General features: G+C 36.2%; 1 protein-coding gene across 4 annotated transcripts; it reads right to left on the bottom strand.

Annotated features, from left to right (window-relative positions):
* Positions 1–822: 822 nt before the first annotated feature.
* LOC141656413 (putative disease resistance protein At5g05400) lies at positions 823–13799 on the bottom strand. 4 transcript variants are annotated; one of them, XR_012548485.1, is made up of 6 exons: positions 13644–13799; positions 13358–13436; positions 8938–12365; positions 8527–8638; positions 6769–6850; positions 4407–4519 (listed from the first exon to the last, which is right to left on the bottom strand). XR_012548485.1 is itself a non-coding variant. In XM_074463286.1 (4 exons), exon 4 carries the CDS (start codon positions 4510–4512, stop codon positions 1087–1089), a length of 3426 nt encoding a protein of 1141 aa, XP_074319387.1. In that variant the 5' UTR covers positions 4513–4519; positions 6769–6850; positions 8527–8638; positions 8938–9289; the 3' UTR covers positions 823–1086. The 4 variants fall into 4 exon arrangements, 3 of the variants coding, with proteins under 3 accessions (XP_074319387.1, XP_074319388.1, XP_074319386.1); XM_074463286.1 differs by lacking the exons at positions 13358–13436; positions 13644–13799 and having other exon boundaries at positions 823–4519; positions 8938–9289; XM_074463287.1 differs by lacking the exons at positions 6769–6850; positions 8527–8638; positions 8938–12365 and having other exon boundaries at positions 823–4519.
* Between the last annotated feature and the right edge of the window lie 8518 nt (positions 13800–22317).

Below are 22317 nucleotides of genomic sequence, written 5' to 3'. Positions count from 1 at the left end.
TTCCTAACATTGCTTTCAAAGTTGACTGTATAGTTGACTCAAGGAGGAGGTATAAATCCATCTATTACTCTCATGAATAGCAAAATGTTATGCAATTACAATTAGTCTCATTGTAAACAAGTATATCCGTTTAGAGATGCAGACGAAGACGGGTTAAATATGGCACTTGTTGTTTATCTTATTATAATAGTGGTGAGTGGTGACATATTTTACCGTCTACAACTTTAGACGGATAATGTCCGTCTAAAGTGAGATTTTATGATGCAATTATTAACAGTTTAACACCAATTAAATCACAATAAAATTGTAGAAACTTTGACTAATTATTTTTTCTCTTTCCGTCTAAGTAAACAAATAATTGGGACGGAAGGAGTTTCTCTCTTTTTCATCGGAAGTAGAGCTCGGACTGAACAATAGGCCCGCACAATTAGCCCAACCCGACAGACTCGTATAACAGGGCTGATTTATAAGCAATAGTTCGGACCAAGCCCAAAATGGCCGGCTCATAATCATCCTTACTTAGTACTCCGTATTATTAGCCTATTAGCCTCTGTTTGGCCGTGCATTTCAGGTAGCTAATTTGATCGAGTAACCTATTGGAAGAAATAAGATCCAAGTATTATGCAAAGGACTCAAAATAGAATGCATTATTCACAGACTTCATTTGATTCTTTCGTCATATACGTTAATTGTGAGTAAGTAAATGTTCGATCTTCTAAGACAAACTGTTAGGCATTGCAGGTTTTCTATCTAAATGATCGATCATACGACTATTACCACAGCAGGGATACTTACTGTGGTTAGTGTGATATCATCCCGTGCTTTATTTTTCCAAATAAACATGGTTGTACTTTTGTCACAAACGCAACATAAATGTTCATGGGACGTTTATTTACGACAAGAAAATGCACGAAAAAAAAAAAAGGATTGGCCATTTCTCTACAGTCTGCACAATCCAAGTGCTGATCAAAGAAATTCCAGCAGTCGGTTTCACCCGAATTTTTTATGCAATTATACCAGCACGCAGTCTAACAATCAAACAATCAGTATAAATAGATATACAGAAACACCCGACAATGGATGCATTTAGCTGGTAGACAATGACAGCCATGAGACTCGGTTAATTTTATCGTCATCATTGTCATGACGAAGGAGAGACTGGCGAGCTTGCAGTATATAATCAGATAGGCGGATTACATCATCTGGAAAATCCTGGTTCAAGGGCTCCCACCACTCAGGGTTTTCAGATTCTGTTGGTAAGGAAGCCAATGTCGACTCTGAAGCATCACAAATGAGATTGTATGACAATGGCAGCATCTTTAGCTTAGGGCATTCATCTACCGCTAAACTCAAAGACCGGAGGGAGGCAGACATGAGTAGACCCGTATACACGCTGCTCAAATTTGGTAGCCTCCTTAGAACTAAACTCCATAGCTTGGGGAGTGTGAGAATGGTATTGGTATCAGCAGTGCAGGATGTAAATATCCCTTCCAACTTTGGACAATCTCTAATGCAAATATCCTCCAAAGAAGTGGCATGGTGTAGCCGCATCTGATAAATGCTGCTCAATAATGGAAGACGGGCTAAGTGTAACTTGGACAAAGAACGGAAACAAGGAATGGGCACGGTATCACCATCACAAGTAGGAGACATGACTATCCCCTCAAGCTTTGCACAATCGCTTATAGAGAGACGTTCTAGAGAAGTGCAGAGGTGTAGCTGTATGGAGTAAATGTTTCTCAATAATGGAAGACCGGTTAACCATAGCTCCGACAAAGAACGGAAACAAGGAATGGGCACGGTATCACCATCACAAGTGAGAGACATGACTATCTCCTCAAGCTTTGCACAATCCCATATAAAGAGATGTTCTAGAGCAGTGCAGAGGTGTAGCTGTATGGAGTTGATGTTTCTCAATAATGGAAGACGGGTTAAGTATAGCACCGACAAAGAACGAAAACAAGGAATGGGCACGGTATCACCATCACAAGTGGGCGACATGACTATCCCCTCAAGCTTTGCACAATCGCTTATATGGAGACGTTCTAGAGAAGTGCAGAGATGTAGCTGTATGGAGTTGATGTTTCTCAATTTCGGCAAATCTTCCAAATCTAGAGACAATAATTCAGGAAGGGCAACACCGGGATTGAGACTTTTCTTTGCATATAAAAATTCCCTGTTTGATTCAAATATCTCCTCCAGCTCCATACAACCAATTATCTTCAACTCTTTGAGGTGCGGTAAGGATGAAAACGATCCGTTTCCTCCTATGCTTCTCAAATCAGGCAAATCAATGAGGTTTAAACACTCAAGATTATCAAGGTAAGAGGAAACTGAAGAGACACAGCGAGGCGCTGATGATACATACTTCAACCCTTCACAATCCTCTATCATTAGCTGACTCAGACTTTTGGCATCTCTTAGAGATGGGAGAACTTCTCCCAGGCTTCTTTGCCCTTCAACTGTGCATGCGTGAACATATAATGCTTGGATATTGCAAGGTAACACAGGCGTGATCTCAGTTTGTCCAAACTTCGTGCCACTTATCATAACTCCTTTCTTTTTTGAACGAAAGAATTTATAAGCGTCAACACAATATAAAAACGTATTGCTATCATCATAAAGCCATATATTGTAGGAGTATAACTGACAAGATTGTATGAAGCTATTGTACCGAGGCAAATCTGATAGTCTCCAACGGCAGTTGGATATCTTATGCAAACACTTTAATCTTTCCATTCCTTCAGGTGCCAGGCAATCTGTCTCTGGAAGATACAACGTCATTAGTTTTGTCAGCTTCGCCACTGAAGGCACGTAACTTAATAATCCACATCCTTCAAGCAAGAGTGCCCTTAAATTTACTAAATCAGAAACAGTGTCTGGTAGCCTCTCAACCCTTGTAAATGATAAATCAAGCACTTCGAGGGCTTTCATATTTACAAAGAGTGAATCTGGGATTTCATAAAGAGGATTATCGGAAAGTATCAGCACTCGTAGATTTGAGGTCTCAGGTGACATGCCCAAAGGAATCTCTTTTATATTGTTATGGCTCAGTGACACTTTCACTAAATCCCTGGTCCAAAGTTCGTCTCCAGGCACTGTCTCCAGCTCTAATCTGGCTTTTGCCATGAAGTGAGGATGATGCTGAGTGACTATCATAGCCATGTCTCGTACCAGATCATGCATTCTCACACCTTTTTCTTCATCACAACAAAGTGCTGGTTCCAACAAGCTCGATTTTTCGAGATTGTTCACGATAGTATGTCCTTTGTTCTCTTTATTTTCCCAGCTCTCTATATCATCCAAGAGTCCCTCCATAATCCAAAGGTCTATCAGTTCCGCTCGACCTATAGCCCAATCTTCTGGAAATAATACACAGCTCAAAAAGCACTGTTTCAACCTCTCATCTCTCAAGCTATCGTAGCTATATTGTAAAACACGAAAAACCTCATCATCCATATCGTTATCTTGCCTCCTGGCGGGCTTTCGCAGTTCATATAGAGCATTTTTCCACTGCTGAACATCAGTAACTTCTCTCATACAGCACCCCATGGTGTTCAATGCAAGCGGCAACCCCCCGCATTCTTTAACAATCTCTTTAGCAGTTGAATATAAATCTTCTGCTACTTCTCCCGATTTTTCAACAAATAAAAACCAAGCATCGTCTTCTAGAAGGGGTCTAACTTTGATAACCTTCTGGCATCCCATTTTTCGGTACACTTCTTCTGATCGGGTTGTGATGACAACCTTGCAACCACATGAATTAAGAGGAATGCCTACTTGATCAGTCAAAAAATGGTTCCACATGTCATCAATTATGAGCACTGATTTTTGTAACTGCGACAATCTGTGAAATATCAAAGACCTTCTCCTCTCAACATCATCTTCCTTCGAAAGATCAAGACCCAAACACTTTCCGATAGCAGTTTGCAAGATTTGGAGGTTGCATTCTCGAGATGCCGTAACCCAATAAACTTGTCCTTCTATATCAGAATCAGACAGGAGGCTATTATGAATTTTCTTAAGCAAAGTTGTTTTACCAACACCACCCATGCCAAACACACCGATGGCAAACACATCGTCCTGCTTTAACAACTTCGTAATCATCTCAATGTTCTTTGCACTTCTTGAACCCACTAAAGTGTTCACCACCATTTCCAATCTTGTCGCGGAATGGCTGTCAAGTACTACTCCACTAGGGAATTTTCCCTGTTGAATTAGCCCTTCAACCTCTTTAATTTCTTTTGTAAGTTGGATCTTGAGCTCATTGCTGGGACCTTGCTTATTAAACTCAGAGTCTATCTTTTGAAGCTTTATTTTCTTTTCTTCCACCAATGCACACCACAATTCAACTTCCCTTTTACGCTTCTTTCCCGGTTGAATCTCTGCGTGTTCCACGGCCTTCAGGACATCGATTTGCTGAGCACTAAGATAATCCATTTTACTACTAAAAGATCTCAGCTCCTCGTTTAAGTCACAGGTAGACAGCATTTTAGTTACTCTTTTCAACATATTGCACCTAACAGTTAAAAAAAGAAGTGAATTTAGCCTTATTCCTCACAATTCAAGATTTGAAAGCAACATAATCCAAAATAAGCACTAATCCTGGTGAGTTCAAGGAAGTTCTGTACACATTGGCTATACACACTTTTTCTTTTTGAATTTAGCCAAAGACTCTATGTTCCCTGGCTTTGAACTTTGAAGTACGTTGGAATACAGCAGAATGACTCCCTAGATATTGTGAAGTTGCAATTGGAAAAATGTATGTAGAACAGTAAAACATGTATGTGAACAAGCCTGATATTTTACCTACCCCTACCCTCCCTCGCTCAAAACCAATTATCCAGCTCTACCCTCCCCATCCAATCGGCCTGGCGGCCTACCCTCGGTCCCTCCCTCAGGCCTACCCTCACTGCTCCGACGTCCTTTTCATTGATAATTTTTGGGCTGCTATCAGTTTATCATTGGTTTTCACCAACCTATGAACTGATTTTCCAAATATCCCTTCTCATAATTTTTTGGTTGTTATCAATTAATCGTTGGTTTTCGCCAACCTACGAACCGATTAACCTTTTGGAATTAAGGTAATTAGCACAATTGAGTAAATCCTGAACTAGAGTCTCAGGTTATGAAAGGGTTGCATGAGTTAGCATGTCTTTACATGTTTATGATGTCCTCAAACAATAAGCAATCCCCTATTTACTAAATGAATAGGCGAAACTCCAATTTTTCCCGCCTAAAACATATGTCCTAGAATAGTGCTTGGTATTTTTAGCATATACTATAGGTGTGGACATGATAAGTTATAAATGAATATAATCTTTTATATTTAAATATTTATAACATTTAATATTTCACATTTTGCACAAATTTATCTCCGATCTTTTTAGGATAAGGAAACTCTTTTTTTTAAAAACTTATTGATAAAAACTTATTGACTTTTTACGATAAGAAGTTGCGGCTAAAAAATATGGTATTAGTAAATATTTGTTAAAATTCATTGAATTTTTATGATAAAAATTTGCAGCTAAAAAATATGTTATTAGTAAATATTTGTAAATTAACATCATTAATTTCTCGGTAAAAAAATAAAAAAAAAATTCAAAAAAAACACTCATTTTATTACTTCTTAAGATTTAAATTTTTATTTATTTCTCTAATCAAAATACATTAAGGAGAAACATGAAAAATAAGAATTGTCAATTTAAATTTTATAAATAATACACTAAAAAGTAAAACTCTATAAATACCGTATAAATATTGCACATAGTCTATCTTAGTAAGTCTATAAATACCGCGCATTCATTGAGTGCAATCTAAACTAGTTTTGTTATTAAACACTAAAATATAACTATTGATTGGAATAAAATAAATTTGATATAAACCCATAAATTATACAGTATATTGCTAAATTTTTCATTTGGGGCTATTATTAATAATTAAGGGCATAATTACCTTTAGAAAATAAACTATAAGCTCTTATTATTAGCTTATATGATGAATTTTTTTATATAAAATTTATAATAGACATTGCTAGTTTCGAGTGTAAAAAAAAATCATTAAAACACACATTTTTCCCTCCAATCAAAATACTTTGGCATGAAATATGAAAATTAATGTGTCAATTTAATTTATAACTAAAACAAGCTAAAAATAACAACCCTATATATGCCGCGCAATGGCGCGGATGACGACACATCCCAGCAATAGTTTTTCCGTCTCAATCATTGTTAACCTTTTATGATCCCTAATAGAAAAACATGTTTATCGTGCCTTGATAAACTTGTTACAATCCCTAATTGAAAAAGTAAACATCGGAAAATAATCCACCACTACTCTATGAAATCCCTAATTGAAAAACTAAACCCTAACTAAAGTATTTAACAATTAATCAACTTAATCTATCAAATTTAATGTAATTTATTGATAAAACTATCGAATAAATTGCTGTTCGATATGAGGATTAAGATCTATAATTGATGAATTTGGGAGAAGTTTGATTAGGTTTTATGATTAAAAAAAAAAAAAAGACAAGAGAGACAATTTAGTGAGTTGAGATGAAGGGTATGATTTGGAAAATTATTTTAAAAATGTATGTGAAAGACTAATTACGTAAAAATAAAAATGTCGCTCCACATTTACGAAAAATTTACAAAGAAAATATAATACTCTTCATATAAAGAACATGATCAACAAAACAAATTCTTATTTAAGACGGATATATCCGTATCAACAATGTAAGATACTGAGTGCAATGCCAATACTTACAGTTGAATCACAAACTCCGCTAAAGCGAAATGAAAGATCTATGTCGAATTGTTAATTAAGAACTTCAAGGGAGCAAACAGATCTGTGAAATCAGATACAAGATGGACTAGTTAGATTTATCTTTCAAGCAAATAGACAATAATCAGTAAAAAAAAAAAAAATTATTAGATAAAAATGGTATACCTTCTTACTATGAAGATTGAACAACAGGATAGAAATTGTGGCGTTAATCTTATCACAATGTATAAAAATTGTGTGGTGAGCAAATTTTTACTGTTTTCTCTTCCTAACATTGCTTTTAAAAGTTGACTGTAGTTGACTCTAGTTTGTACTTGAGTCAATTAGGAAAATGTTGTGCAATTATTAACACCAATTAAATCACAATCTCCTACTATTAATTAAAAGAATAAGTAATTTTTTGTCGCTCAACCGTATTAACTGGGAAGTGGGTTTATATTAATTGAGATTACTGTAGAGTAATTGAGAAGTCAGTAAGTGATTATACAATCTGATGTAGTACATTAGATAGTATAATTTTTTAGCATTAACATAAAGTTTTTGAATTTTAATATAAATTTTTTGAGTTTTATTTTAAAATTTTTGAGTTTATTTACTTAAACTTTAATCTCAAAAAGTTACCTTATAACTCAAAAAAATTTGATTTTTGACATCATAAAACTAAAATTTAATTATAAACTTTATAGTACTCGAAAAAAATACACAAAAACTCAAAAAGTCATTAAGTATGATGTAGTACATCCGATGTACAATCCTTTTTCTCTTGAGAAGTTTATACCATGCAAAACTCTACTCCCTCCATTCAACTCCACTTTACAAGTTTCTTTTATCACGTTTGCCAACGCAGCTTTACACGATAAATATCATTAGCTGCGTATTTGCAAAAATTATAAAAGTTAGATATTTTTAATGTACTCTTAAAGACGAATCAAATAAGATCCCACATGAATATATTTTCACTTATGTATCGAGAGAAAATTGAAGTTGAATGTCCGCTTGTAAATAGTGCGCAAAATAAAAAGTTGCAAAGTGAAGTTGAATGGAGGGAGTATATTGTTGCAGCACATAATATTTCTCATAGAAACTACCAAATCATATTGTTGTTAAAATATTTGCTACGCTAACATCTTCAAATTGCACTCTCTTAAATAAAAACAAACGACATTTTCTTTGTTTAAGCTATATACCTTCATTAAAATATAATATTTTCCATCAAATAATAATTTTTTCATTACACTATAACTTTTTAATTTAAATTATCAAAAATTGGTATAAACTATAAACTACTACGAATTACTATTTTTCACTAGTCCAATTATTAGAGAATTGACTTGACATATGCTTATTCCGTATAAAACAAAATGATAAACTTTTACGAAGTATTATTAAATTCGTGACCATGTTCTTTAAAATAATTTGTCACTAGTCCAATTATTAGAGAATGACTTGACACATGCTGACTTCATTTGATTTTTTGGCGAGATACGTTTGCATCTTACCCTATTAGGCGTTGCAGGTTTTCTATCGAATGGGCATACGACTATGGCAACAGCAGGGATACTTACTGTGATATCGTCCCATGCTTTATTTTTCCAAAAAAAAAATGCACTACTGCATTTATCCCTCTTCACAAAATTTAATTCATTATGAAAATAAGCTACTAAATTCATAATAGTTCTTCCCAAATTGCCGAAATAGCTAACTGGAAAGAATTTCGACTTGAGCATAGTTACCACTAACCAAATTCAAAAGCCCGATTTGTGTAGCTGTATCAAGTCCGAATTCAGGTGCCTTTGCCTCCGCTATGATCCCATTCATCCATTTCTTCCACATTAGCTGCATTCCATATTTCCTGTACGAAAGGACATGTAATTAGAGCATGAATATCACTTTCAATAGCCACCTGATATCGAAACCAAGTTGGCTCTATGTCTTCAACTCGCCTTTGCAGATACAACTTACAAGCCACAAGGGAGCAATTTAACACACGCACACCACATAAAACTTCTCACTTTCGCGGGTACCTAATTACAACTGTTTATCGGTCACAAACGCATAATAAATGTCCATTGGACAATTATTAAGTTTTTCTGCGAAGTTACGACAAGAAAAAGCACTAGGGAAAAAAATATTCTTTAAATTATACTCTACCTTGGATTAGCCATCTCTCTGCAGTCTGCGCCATCCAAGTGCTGGTCAAAGAAATTACAGCACTCGGTTTCACCATGATTTTTTAATGTGAAGCATCTACCGATATGAAGGCTTCAGAACAGTTCAAGGAGTTCTTCACCATGTTTAAGCAAACTGAACATGTCTATCGTCTTCTTCTTCATAACATCACTCAGAGCATTAATAGACGAATTGAAATTTTCCTGGTACATTAAAATCGTACCAGTTTCATTGCATTTGGTCTTTTCAAAGAGACTAATGTTTCTTATTTAGTAAGATATTAATATACAGAAACACCCGACAATGGATGCATATAGCTGGTAGACACTAACAGCCATGAAATTCATTTTGTTTTATCGTCATCATAGCCGTTGTTGTCACGACAAAGGAGAGACTGTCGAGCTTGCAGTATATAATCAGATAGACGGATTACATCATTTGGCAAATCCTGGTGCAAGGGCTCCCACCACTCAGGGCTTTCAGATACTGTTGGTAAGGAAGCCAGGGTCGAGTGTGAAGCATCGCAAATTAGCTTGTATGACAGTGACAGCATCTTTAGCTTAGGGCATTCAACTACCACTAAACTGCGAGAATGAAGGAACGCAGAAATAAGTAGACCCGTATAGAGGCTGCTCAAATTTGGTAGCCTTCTTAGATCTAAACTCTCCAGCTTGGGGAGAGTAAGAATGGGTTTGGTATCAGAAGTACAGGATGTAAATATCCCTTCCAACTTTGGACAATCTCTAATGAAAATATACTCCAAAGAAGTGGCGTGGTGTAGCCGCATCTGATAAATGCTGCTCAATAATGGAAGATTGAATAAAGTTAAGTCGGACAAAGAACGGAAACAAGGAGTGGGCACGGTATCACCATCACAAGTGCGAGACATGATTATACCCTCCAGCTTTGCACAATCCCTTATATCAATCAGTTTTAGAAAAGTGCAGAGGTGTAGCTGTATGGAGTAAATGTTTCTCAATTTCGGCAAATCATTCAACTGTAGAGACAATAATTCAGGAAGGGCAACACCGGGATTGAGACTTTTCTTTGCATATAAAAATTCCCTGTTTGATTCAAATATCTCCTCTAGTTCCTCACAACCCTCTATCTTCAACTCTTTGAGGTGCGGTAAGGATGAAAACGATCCGTTTTCTCCTATGCTTCTCAAATCAGGCAAACCAATGAGTTCTAAACGCTCAAGATTATCAAGGTAAGAGGAAACTGAAGAGACACAGCGAGGCGCTGATGATACGTACTTCAACCCTACACAATCCTCTATCATTAGCCAACTCAGACTTTTGGCGTCTTTTAGAGATGGGAGAACTTCTCCCAGGCTTCTTTGCCCTTCCATTGTGCATGCATGAACATATAATGCTTCGATATTGCAAGGTAACACAGGTGTGATCTCAGTTTGTCCAAACTTCGCGACACTTATAATAACTCTTTTCTCATTCATATCAAAGAATTCACAAGTATCTTCATAAAATAAAGCCTCGGGCCTAATATCATAAAGCCGTATACAGTAAGAATATAACTGGCAAGATTGTATGAAACTATTGAACCGAGGCAAATCTGATAGACTCCAACAGCAGTTGAATAACTTCTGCAAACACTTTAATCTTTCCATTCCTTCAGGTGCTAGGCATCCGGTCTCTGGAAAATGCAACGTCATTAGTTTTGTCAGCTTCGCCACTGAAGGCACATAACAAATTAGCTCTTCACGTCCTTGAAGCAAGAGTGCCCTTAAAGTTACCAAATCAGAAACAATATCTGGTAGCCTCTCAACCAATGTAAATGATAAATCAAGCACTTCGAGGGCTTTCATATGTACAAAGAATGAATCTGGGATTTCCTTGAGAGGATTATTGGAAAGTATCAGCACTCGCAGATTTGGAGTCTCAGGTGACATGCCCAGTGGAATCTCTTCTATATTATTATGGCTCAGTGACACTTTCACTAAATCCCTGGTCCAAAGTTCGTCTCCAGGCACAGTCTTCAGCTGTAATCCGGCTTTCGCCATGAAGTGAGGATGATGCTGAGTGACGATCATCGCCATGTCTCGTACTAGATCATGCATTCTAACACCTTTTTCTTCATCATCCCAAAGTGTTGGTTCCAACAAGCTTGATTTTTCAAGATTGTTCACGATAGTATGCCCTTTGTTCTCTTTATTTTCCCAGCTCTCTATATCATCCAAGAGTCCCTCCATAATCCAAAGGTCTATCAGTTCCGCTCTACGTATAACCCAATCTTCGGGAAATAATACACAGCTCAAAAAGCACTGCTTCAACCTCTCATCTCTCAAGCTATCGTAGCTATATTGTAAGACACGAAAAACCTGATCATCCATATCGTTATCTTGCCTCCTGGCGGGTTTCTTTAGTTCATATAGAGCATTTTTCCACTGCTGAACATCAGTAACTTCTCGCATACAGCACCCCATCGTGTTCAATGCAAGCGGCAACCCCCCGCATTCTTTAACAATCTCTTTAGCAGTTGAATATAAATTGTCTGCTACTTCTCCCGATTTTTCAACAAATAAAACCCAAGCATCGTCTTCTGGAAGGGGGCTAACTTTGACAACCTTTTGGCATCCCATTTTTCGGCACACTTCTTCTGATCGGGTTGTGATGACAACCTTGCAGCCACATGAATTAAGAGGAATGCCTACTTGATCAGTCAGAAAATGGTTCCACATGTCATCAATTATTAGCACTGATTTTTTTAACTGCGACAATCTGCGAAATATCTCAGACCTTCTCCTCTCAACATCATCTTCCTTCGAAATATCAAGACCCAAACACTTTCCGATCGCAGTTTGCAAGTTTTGGAGGTTACAATTTTGAGATGCAGTAACCCAATAAACTTGTCCTTGTATATCAGAATCAGACAGGAGGCTATTATGAATTTTCTTAAGCAAAGTTGTTTTACCAACACCACCCATGCCAAACACACCGATGGCAAACACATCGTCCTGCTTTAACCAATTCGTAATCATCTCAATGTTCTCTGTACTTCTTGAACCCACTAAAGTGTTCACCACCATTTCCAATCTTGTCGCGGAATGGTTGTCAAGTACTACTCCACTAGGGAATTTTCCCTGTTGAATTAGCCCTTCAACCTCTTTAATTTCTTTGGCAAGTTGGTGCTTGAGCGCACTGCTGGGACCTTGGTTCTTAAACTCAGAGTCTATGTCTTGACGCTTTTTTTTCTTTTCTTCCACCTGTGTACACCACAATTCAACCTCACTTTTACGCTTCTTTCCCGGTTGAATCTCTGCGTGCTCCACCGCCTTCAGGACATCGCTTTGCTGAGCACTAAGATAATCCATTTTACTCTTGAAATCCCTCATCTCCTCATTTAAGTCAGAGGTAGACAACATTTTAGTTACTCTTTTCAACATATTGCACCTAACAGTTAAAAAAAAAAGTGAAGTGTTAACATATTTCCATAATGTTTGAGAAATCAACCTTACTCTTCACAATTTAATATTTATCAACATAAGCCAAAAATAAGCTTTGTGCATAATTGTTGTACACCAACTTTTCATTTTCAATTTAATATTCCATGTTTCTTGGCTTTGAAATGCAAATTGACTCATTAGATATCGCTATCCCCCGCTTGAAAATGAAAATCTGGCAATTTTTAGTTAAAATTTTTCAATTTTTTCGAGTTAATCTTATGACATTACTTGTTTGACCTCATCTGAAATGCCCGCTAACCGCAAATCCTCGCTTTGCCCCTATAATAAAAGTGCACAAACTAGAGGTATACACACGCTTGTTTATTTCTTCTTTATAAAACAACATCATACCATATTTAGAAAAAAAAAAATTAAAAAGAATATATATGAGTACATGATCAACAATGAGATACAGGGTACAATACTTACAATTCAGCAACTGCGCTAAAGTGAAATGAAAGATCTATGTCGAATTGTCAAGAACTTCAAAGGAGCACACAAATCCTTGTTATGTGCTAATTGGTAACAGACTCGCGATAACTAACTATGAGCGGTTAGTTATCTAATACTCTCTCCGTCCCAGTCAATAGTTTTCACTTTTCTTTTTTGGGTGTTTCAGTCAATAGCCTTTGCGTATAAAGCATAAGTAAACATTTCACTGAGACGAAAGGGGTAACAGCTTTTCCAGCTTGTTACATAAGTGTATTTAGGCGGGAAAGTTAGTTGTTTTCCAGCTACAATTCATTTTTCATTCTGCAATTTAGGAATCCTGTTGCGATTTAGGGTTTTTCGATAAATTCATGCTCCCTAATTAAAAAGGTAAACATCGGAAAATAATCCGCTACAACTTTATGAAATCCGTAATTGAAAAACTAAACCCTAATTAAAGAGTATTTAACAAGTAATCAAGTTAATCTACCAAAATTGATGAATACTTACAATTGAATCACAAACTCCGCTAAAGCGAAACGAAAGATCAATGTCAAATTCTCAAGAACTTCAAAGGAGCACACAGATCCTATGAAATCAGGTAAAAAAAAAAGCAGTAATTAGATCAATTTATCAATTTACCAATAATCATAAGATAAAACAGTAGGTTAAGACGGTTTTAAGTTAAGACTTCTCGCAATTCCTTTTTCCATTTAACATTATTTAAATTGACTGTAAATGCATTTTAACTTAAAACCGTCTCAAACATGAATTTGTGAAGACGAAAATGGTATACCTTACTACGAAAGATTGAACAACACGGAAGAATAGATACGAAAATGTCGACCAGCATTCAAATTAATAGAGTATTGTAGCCTTAATCTTATCATAATGTGGAAAATTTGTGTGGTGATCAAATTTTTACTGACTTTTCTTCCTAACATTGTTTTCAAAGTTGACTGTATAGTAGACCGACTTGACTCAAGAGGAGGTATAAATAAGAGGTGTCAATCGGGTCATTCGAGTCGATTACGGGTCGGGTCAAATCGGTTGTGATTATGACGGGTTCGGGTTGGTTCGGTTCATGTCGGGTCATCAACGGGTGGCAAGTCGGATCAGGTCAGGTTATGAGCATATGTTTTATCTTATATATTTAATTTTAGATAATAATTTAATGTTTAAACAATTGATAGGTGTATTAATTGTAGTTTTAAGTAAAAATATGTAAGATGAATGCTAATTTGGTGTTATTTAAACAATTATTAAGCTAGTTCATTATCGGGTCATCTTTCGGGTTGAGAAAATATCGGGTCACGGATCAGGTCGGGTCAGTTCATGTCGGAGTCGGGTTGGAAAAAATAAGGCTATCATGGGTTATCGGGTCGGTTCGGGTCGGGTCAGTTCGGTTTCAATTCACCCAGATTTCGGGTTGAATCGGGTCGGGTCAGCTTTTGCCAGCTCTAGGTATAATCATCGGTTACAAATTTGAAATTACAATGTTATCCAATTATTAACTTGTATGTCTTCGTTAGGACGGTATTAGCATTATTCATTTTAAGTTTAAGACATATCAAATATATTAATTGTATAGTTTTGTGTGTACATAAACAAATACGGAATTACGGAGTATATATATTGCTTTTTTCTATGCATCTTGTTTTTGTCATGGTATGATAGGTTTTAAACTTAAGACACGTAGTGTCGTCTTAAATGAGAATTTGTAATTATTAACCCAAGTAGTACGTATTTGTCCCGTCTTAAACTTAAGACACACAATGTCGTCTTAAATGAGACTTATGGACACCTAGATATTAAAACACAATAATTAAATAATACAATCGTGTAGAAACTTTGACTTATATTAGTCTTAGGTAAACAAATGATTGAGACAGAGTTATATGTCCACCAAAGTAATTTGATTTTTTGATGGGAAATCCCAACACGACATAGAGTTTTCTAAGAACCCGACTATTTTCCAAGTCTTGTGTGTAATTTAAGAATAATAAGTTTTCTAAGAAACCGACTCTTAGAAATTTAAATTGTATATTATCATGGAGTTTTCCACTGGGCTCAATTTGTCAATTACTTTCATTTTTTTCCTCTTAAAATTGTCTTGTTGGCACACCAAAATACCCGTGATGGTTCCCATGACATTGGCAAAATACTGGCCCACCCCAAACCCATAATTCATGGATTAATGATTTATCACTAATTGTTGTATAAGGCGGTCTTATAGCATAAGACCAGCCCAATATCTAAAAGGCCCAAAAAAATCAGTTTTAGGAAAAAAAAAAAAATCCATAATTAAAAACCATATATTCAATGGGGGCTGCGAAACGTCGTCGACGTTTTTTAGAAAAAAGACCATCACTACCCTTGCTCACTCTCTCTACTGTAGTATTCTCTCCCAAATCCTCATAAACAACAAACTTAAAAAAAAAAAATTAAGACTGTTAATCGGATGAATCGACGCCTAGTACAGTATGAATCAAATTATAATTTTTTCATCGATTAAAAAGGAAATTCAAGGGTAAGAGAATAATATGACTTGCTTTCTCATTCAACATATGAACATATGAATTGTAATTTTTTCTTTTTTGTCGTATGTATGAGACGTTGAAAACCAACGTCCATAATGGACATAGACGACAAAACTCAAAATCCATAATGGACATAGACAATGAAACCCAACGTCTTGGATGGGCATAGACGAGGAATGTGCACGTCTCTTGGGCATGGAATAAAAAGTCCGAACCATAGACGGACGTTGAAACCCATCGTCCCAGCCCAAGCCCGACGTGAATATTCACCGTCCCCTTCCCCACCCGACTTGAACAATCAACATCTCCCTCCACCACTGACGTTGCTATTCAACGTCCCGCACCGTCCATGACAATGGGTTTCAACGTCTTCCTTTGACTACCAACAACAAACCAAATACGACCCACAACAACAAGAAGAAATGCAACGACAACAACAATAAAATCGAATTCAACAACATTATTAATTAATACTCCTATTATCCAATTGATTAATTGAATGTATAAAACTAATTCTTCCTAACTAATAAACAAAAGAAATGGATGTGTATTACTGGTGCTGTGGTGGTCGGTGTTGATGCTGCGGTGCTGTTCGTTGGCGGTGGTGTGTGGTGCTGATGATGCCCGGCGGTGATGATGCGTGGTGGTGGTGGTTGTCGATTAAAAAGGAAAGTGAGATAGAGAGAGCGCGAATTGAGTGATTGAAAGAGAGGGCAAGAAGGACTGAGATGCGATGGGTGGCGAGGGTGCGGCGGGCTGGTATGGTGGTGGTGGTCGGAGGTGGCAGTGGGTGTGGGTGTCGGAATTTTGGTGGTGTTTGGTTGAAGGGGGGGAGTGAAAGAGAGGTTAGAGGGAAAGAGAGAGTTCAAGGGTAAGGGAGGTCTTTTTTATGAAAATCGTCGACGATCCGTTATAAAACGTCGACGACGTTTCGCATTAATCTTTGTTGAGTAACTGTCATCTTCCCTAAAAGAAAGCAACTACTACCGAGTAACCCCACTCATTGAACTCATCTCCCAAATAATTAAAATCGTCTTCTTCCCATCCAGTAATCATCACTTTCATATCATTTTTGTGGTTTTTTCATGTCTGTAACTTCATTGTCTATTTATCTACACAACAATGACGACAAAGGAGAAATTCATCAATTAAGGTTTGTTTTACATACATTGTTTCTTCTATTTTCAATATGCACAAGGTTCCTTTGATTCAATTTGTTTGTTATGCGTGAAGTTTAGTTCCAATTATACTTTAATTTTAATGTCCCACAATAATTTCAGTTGATTCCCAATTATACTAGGACATTTTCTCAAGTTACTGCTCTAGAATTGAATGTTTATGTCGTAATGACCGGCAAAACAACGGCGACAATTACCAGTGCTAATGATACTGTCACTATGAATAATATGTATATAAATTTCCCCTTTTTTTCGTTCTAAACTAGTGTCAGTTCCTATTCTATTTGTTTCAACTTGGTTTTTGGATGAAATTGTAGGGATGTGTGGTTTTCTTATTTCAAGGAAACGGGTTATGTCTGATGTTTCATTGTTGTTGTGTATTGGTTCATCAAAAACTGCTATCTATTACATAGTTGTTTGATTTCTTAGGTTTACAAAATATTGCAAAGTCAAATTTAGTTATTAACACACACTGACGAAAAACTTGAAGAATGCTCGACAAAGGATAACAATGAAACGGTCAGTTGTAAAGGTTCTACCCATGTAACTCGCAATAGGATGAAGCAACAATAATATTGTCTTCTACCCATGTTGCGTATTGGTGATTACTGAGATTATCGTATGTCTTCTGATGTCACTGATGTTTAATACATTGTACTCCCTCCTATTCTTCTTTTTCTTCCTCTTTGGATGGGGCACAATATTTAAGGAATTGATTAAAGAATGAATAAAGGACTTTGGTGGGGTTTGTTGAGTGGAGAGAGGGTTGAATAATTAGTAGTTAAATAAGATAAAGCATAAAGTTAATTGCTCCTTCCAAAAAATAGAACAACATTAGTACATGTTTAAGAATGGGATTAAACTGTCCCACTTAGTACATCATTAGTGATAATTATACAAAACAAGGTTGTTTAACAACCATTACATATGGAGACATGCCTCCATTTAACAATAATAAACGTTTTAATAAATCTGGACATAAGATTAGTGTCTTCTTACAGTAATTACAGCTAATTAGGCAACACGAAACCAAAAAAAAAAAAAGGGTGATTAATCTGGACTTCAGATTTGATGATGGGTTTCTCCATTCTTTTCAACCAAGTTGGTTGTCCTTCACACAAAACCCAAGTGTCAAAGTAAGTACCTGATTGCAAATGGCCTTGATTATGAAAATTTGGCACCAAATTTCAAATAAGGAGCCAAATTTCACAAACATTTCATTTTATGCGCCCAAATGTTTTCAAACATGATGCAAAGTTCAAGGATGATATAAATAGAAAGGATGATCAACTAAATTCATTTATTTGCATAGAGCCAAACAAAAACTTTCTTACCATTTCAGAAACACAACAAAAACATTCTCAATAAATGAAGACAAAAAATCTGGATAATTTAGAAAGATCAAGAATATGTGATCTTTTACTAGAAAAAAAAGCAGTGGTGGTAAACCAAAGCATGGTTCAATGTCAGAAATAGCAGCACAATTTGGGGTTTGTAGAAAGACAGTGACCGACATTTGGAATCAAGCCAAGAAGCAGCATATTGCAGGGGATGGTATCAATGTCAACAGTAAGCTGAAAGGTAGAAGAATGCCAAGCAGACTCACGTTTGACACTACCAAGCTAGAGAATATGGAGATGGGTAGTAGGACAACTCAGCATGGAGTTAGTGAAGGAATGGGTGTTAGTCAATCAACAGTAAACAGATGGGTGAAAGCAAAACTGATTGACTCACATACAAATGCAGTCAAGCCTCTATTGACAGATAAGAACAAACTTGATAGATTAATTTATTGTCTTTCACAACTTCAATATGATAAACTTACCAAACAATTTATTTTTAAAGACCAAAGTAATCTAGTGCACATGGATGAAAAATGGTTTTTTATAACAAAACCATCTCAAAGGTTTTATGTAGGCAAAAAAGAAAAAAGACCCCATAGATGTGTTCAATCAAAAAGATTCATAACTAAGGTCATGTTCATGTGTTGTGTATCAAGACCTAAATATGGTCCAAACAAGGAAGTAATTTGTGATGGAAAACTTGGTATATGACCTTTTGTAATGGAGGTACCAGCTAAGAGAAAATCAAAAAACAGAAGTGCAGGGACATTAGAAACAAAGTCTATAGACTCAATAACTAAGCAAGTCACCAAGGAGATGTTGATTACCAATGTGTTGCCTACTATTAAGGCAAAATGGGCAGCTAACTACAGCAAAAATATTCTGATATAGCAGGATAATGCAAGACCTCATTTAACTAACAAAGATGCAGATTTCAAGAAGCATGGACAAGCAGATGGGTGGAATATTCAATTTAGTTATCAGCCTCCTAATTCTCCGATTTAAATGTACTGGATTTGGGCTTTTAGAGCCATTCAAGCTCTTCAAAAAAAGAAAAAGTCCAAGAAAGTTGACGAGCTTGTTGAAAACACAAAGAAAGCATTTACTGAGTTAGAAGTACTCGAAACCAACTATGTGTTCATTACATTGCAGGCATGTATGCTAGAAATTATGAAGCTAAAAGGTGGGATTGATTATCCAAAGGCCTCATATGCACAAGTCAAAATCGGCAAAGACAAGGTATACTACCTGAATATCTAATCTGCGATGCGAATCGGTGAAAGAGTGCATCACATATGTACAAAATCTTGGTTATGCAAGCTCAATAAGTGAATTGTTGGAATCAATTAGTAGTGCAGAAAATATTTCAGAACTAACAGAACATGCAGGTTCCAGTAATGGCCCAACAGGTGAAAATGAACCTGTTGGCAACATTACTGAAGAGGGTGTTATTAGTAATGCAGTGCAGGTTGAAGATTTACAACAATATATGGACATTGACATGCGTGCATAAATCAGAAGCAGATGAAGCAAGTTTTTTGGAGTAAACAAAAGCATAACAGAAGCATATGAAGCATTCAACTATGAATCAGAGCAGACAAGTTTTTTGGAGTAAACAAAAGCAGATGGCACATGCAGAACAAAAACATAAGCATAACAAGTGAAGATAAGCATGCAGTAGTCAATTTGTAGTGTTTTGAACTTTGCATAAGTTTGTATGAACTTTTGGGCACATTAAGTTTAATGAAATGTTAAATGGGCAGTGCTAATTCGGTAAGACTTCAACAGTTTGGAATCAGATGTGGACATAACCAACAACACTCCTTGCATAGCCTGCATCACAAATTATTGTGGTGGCGTAATGCATGGAATGCGTTTTATGCTCTCAAATAAGATCATTGAGCAATAACAAGGTCAATAAAAGGAGTATAAAACCCATATTAGGCAACTTATATCATCACTAGTCCATATGAAAAAAAAAAAAAAAAACAAGTAAAAGTATCAGGGAAACAGAATTAGACCTCCCCAAACAAAGGCAACGGTTGAGAATCAGGGACAATAGTATCCCATTCCCCATAGGTGTCAAGAACAATATCAACATATTCATCAACCCTCAAAAACTCCGCCATTTGTTCCTTACCTTTCTGATAATCATCATCAATCTCAGATTCAAGCACCGCAACACCACAATCAGTCACAATATTCCCATCAACATCATTTCGATTCACACCCTCCAAATCTTCATCAACTCGAACAAAATCATCATCAACTCGAACAAAATCAACAGTGTTGTTGAATAAACAAGGACCGTCTTCATAATCCGAGTCATCAAAACTCAGATCTGCTGTAAACTTCGAAAAGTTTTCAAATTTATGGCAATTTAGGTATAAATCCATTGACATGGTGATTGATTGAGAGAAAGGAGAGTGGGAAAGTATTGATCAGTGATGAGGAATAAGGTTTGATGAGAATCAAAGGAAGAAATGAGAGAAAATGAGTGAGATTTACAGAGAGAATGTGAGAGGCGATGGCGGAAGAGAGAGAGAGGAGGTTGTTAGGGTTTCTGATTAGGGGGGGCTAAATATGGTGGGTGTAATTAGGGTTTTCTGATTAGTTGGGCCGGATTACTATTTGGGCTGGGATTAGTGTTAATGGGTGGGTTAAGTAGTTGGGTTAGTAGTTGGATTAGGAAATAAGTTGATGGCATAAATTGTAAATACTAAAAAGAAGTAAGGATAGAATGATAATTGTATAGGTGAAAAACTTACCAAAATAGGAAAGGGGAAGAAAACCTGAATAATCCGTTTTAGGAAATAGGGAAGAAAATATAGAATAGGAGGGAGTATTAAATGATTATTATTTGAATTATTGGAAGACTATTTGACCTAAACAATGTTGTACTGAATACTTAACATCACTCTTTAACAACAAAGTTGAAAACAAAGAAATAGATGATATAGAATTATCAAAAAATTAATTTAGATACTTGGTATTATTTTCAGTTTGTATAAGTTTGAGTGACTTTAAAAATTTATCTAACAACTAATGCATAACATTATGACATTGAAATGTAATTGAAATGTAATGAGTAAATAAGGTGTTAGCAAAAAATGTTTTATCTATTTTAATTTGATTGTTCAATCTCCTATTCTAAATTAGCAGACAAAATGATTTACAATGTCGAGAGACAAGTGTTAACATGGCCCAATAAACAAAAAAAAAATCTATTTGACATCTTAAAAGGCAAAATGAATGAGCGGTGTTGATGGTGGAGGTCGTGATAAAGGAAGGGTCACAATGGGTGGGTAATGATTGGGTGAGGAGTCGCACAAAAGGTTATGAGAAGGGTTAGGGGTCGCGTGTGGGGTGTAGGGTGGGGCCGGGATAGTGGTTATGCTAGAGGAGCGAGACGTAGGGGACGGTGGAGGCAAGATAGGGCAGGGTAGTTGGACGATGTAGGATACGGATTGCAAGGGGTGGTTAGTTGCGGGGGGCTGTTGAGAGGGACGTCGTGGTCTAAGGTGTTGGGTGCTATCACCATAAACTACGGTGGAGGGTCTACTAGTGAAGCTTGAGGAAGTCGGTTAGTGATGCCGAATGTTACATCCAGACGTCCAGGCGATGGTGGGTGAGAGTGCAAAATGCGAGAGAGTAATGTTGAGAAATGTAAGGAGAATAAACAAGGGGGTAATATGATTAAAAAAACGTACAACAATGAGAAAAATTAAATGTATATTGTGTAAATAAACAGGTTATAAATCTACAATAATGTTACATTCACTTTTCATATTTTACCTCTTATAAGTTAAAAAAAACCGAGGAAAAAAAAAGCACAAGTACTTCAAATAAAATTAAGCAACATAAACTTATCAAAACTATATAATTAAGTAGGCAAAGTAATTTTTCTAAAATTTAGTTATTTACTAAATTAAAAAATACATATTTTTTTACTTTTAATAATACTTTTCGTTACTACCCGTGCAGCGCACGGGTTCAAAAACTAGTGTTCCATTGAATTGTTTACGTTTTTTCAAAAATCTCCTCACATATTTTGAAAAACGTAAATAATTCAATGGAACAGAGGAAGAATTAATCTTTTGAGGCTTCTAATGAGATATACTATTTTTTTCTCAAGGATTTGCGTTTTTAATGAGAAAGGTCTCTCACTAATATTAATGAGATACCGTCTCTCTTAAAAATTTGTGTTTTGTCTTTCACGGCCGGGTGGCCTGTAACTTGTAAGTGTGTAAATTTGACCATTGTCGTTAAGCAGGACGAGGAGAGGAGAAAGAGAATGGAAGAGCTACTTATTCGAAGACAAAAACGTATAGCTGAAAGGGGTGGTGACAGTTCTGCGCCTGGTCGGAAATCCCTTACATCTTCACTGGCATCAGATAAGTTAAAGCGTC

Source organism: Silene latifolia, chromosome 5 (assembly GCF_048544455.1).
Source record: "Silene latifolia isolate original U9 population chromosome 5, ASM4854445v1, whole genome shotgun sequence".
NCBI lineage: Eukaryota > Viridiplantae > Streptophyta > Magnoliopsida > Caryophyllales > Caryophyllaceae > Silene > Silene latifolia.
The sequence above is the reverse complement of the archived record's forward strand: the minus strand, read 5'-3'. Positions and strand labels throughout refer to the sequence as shown.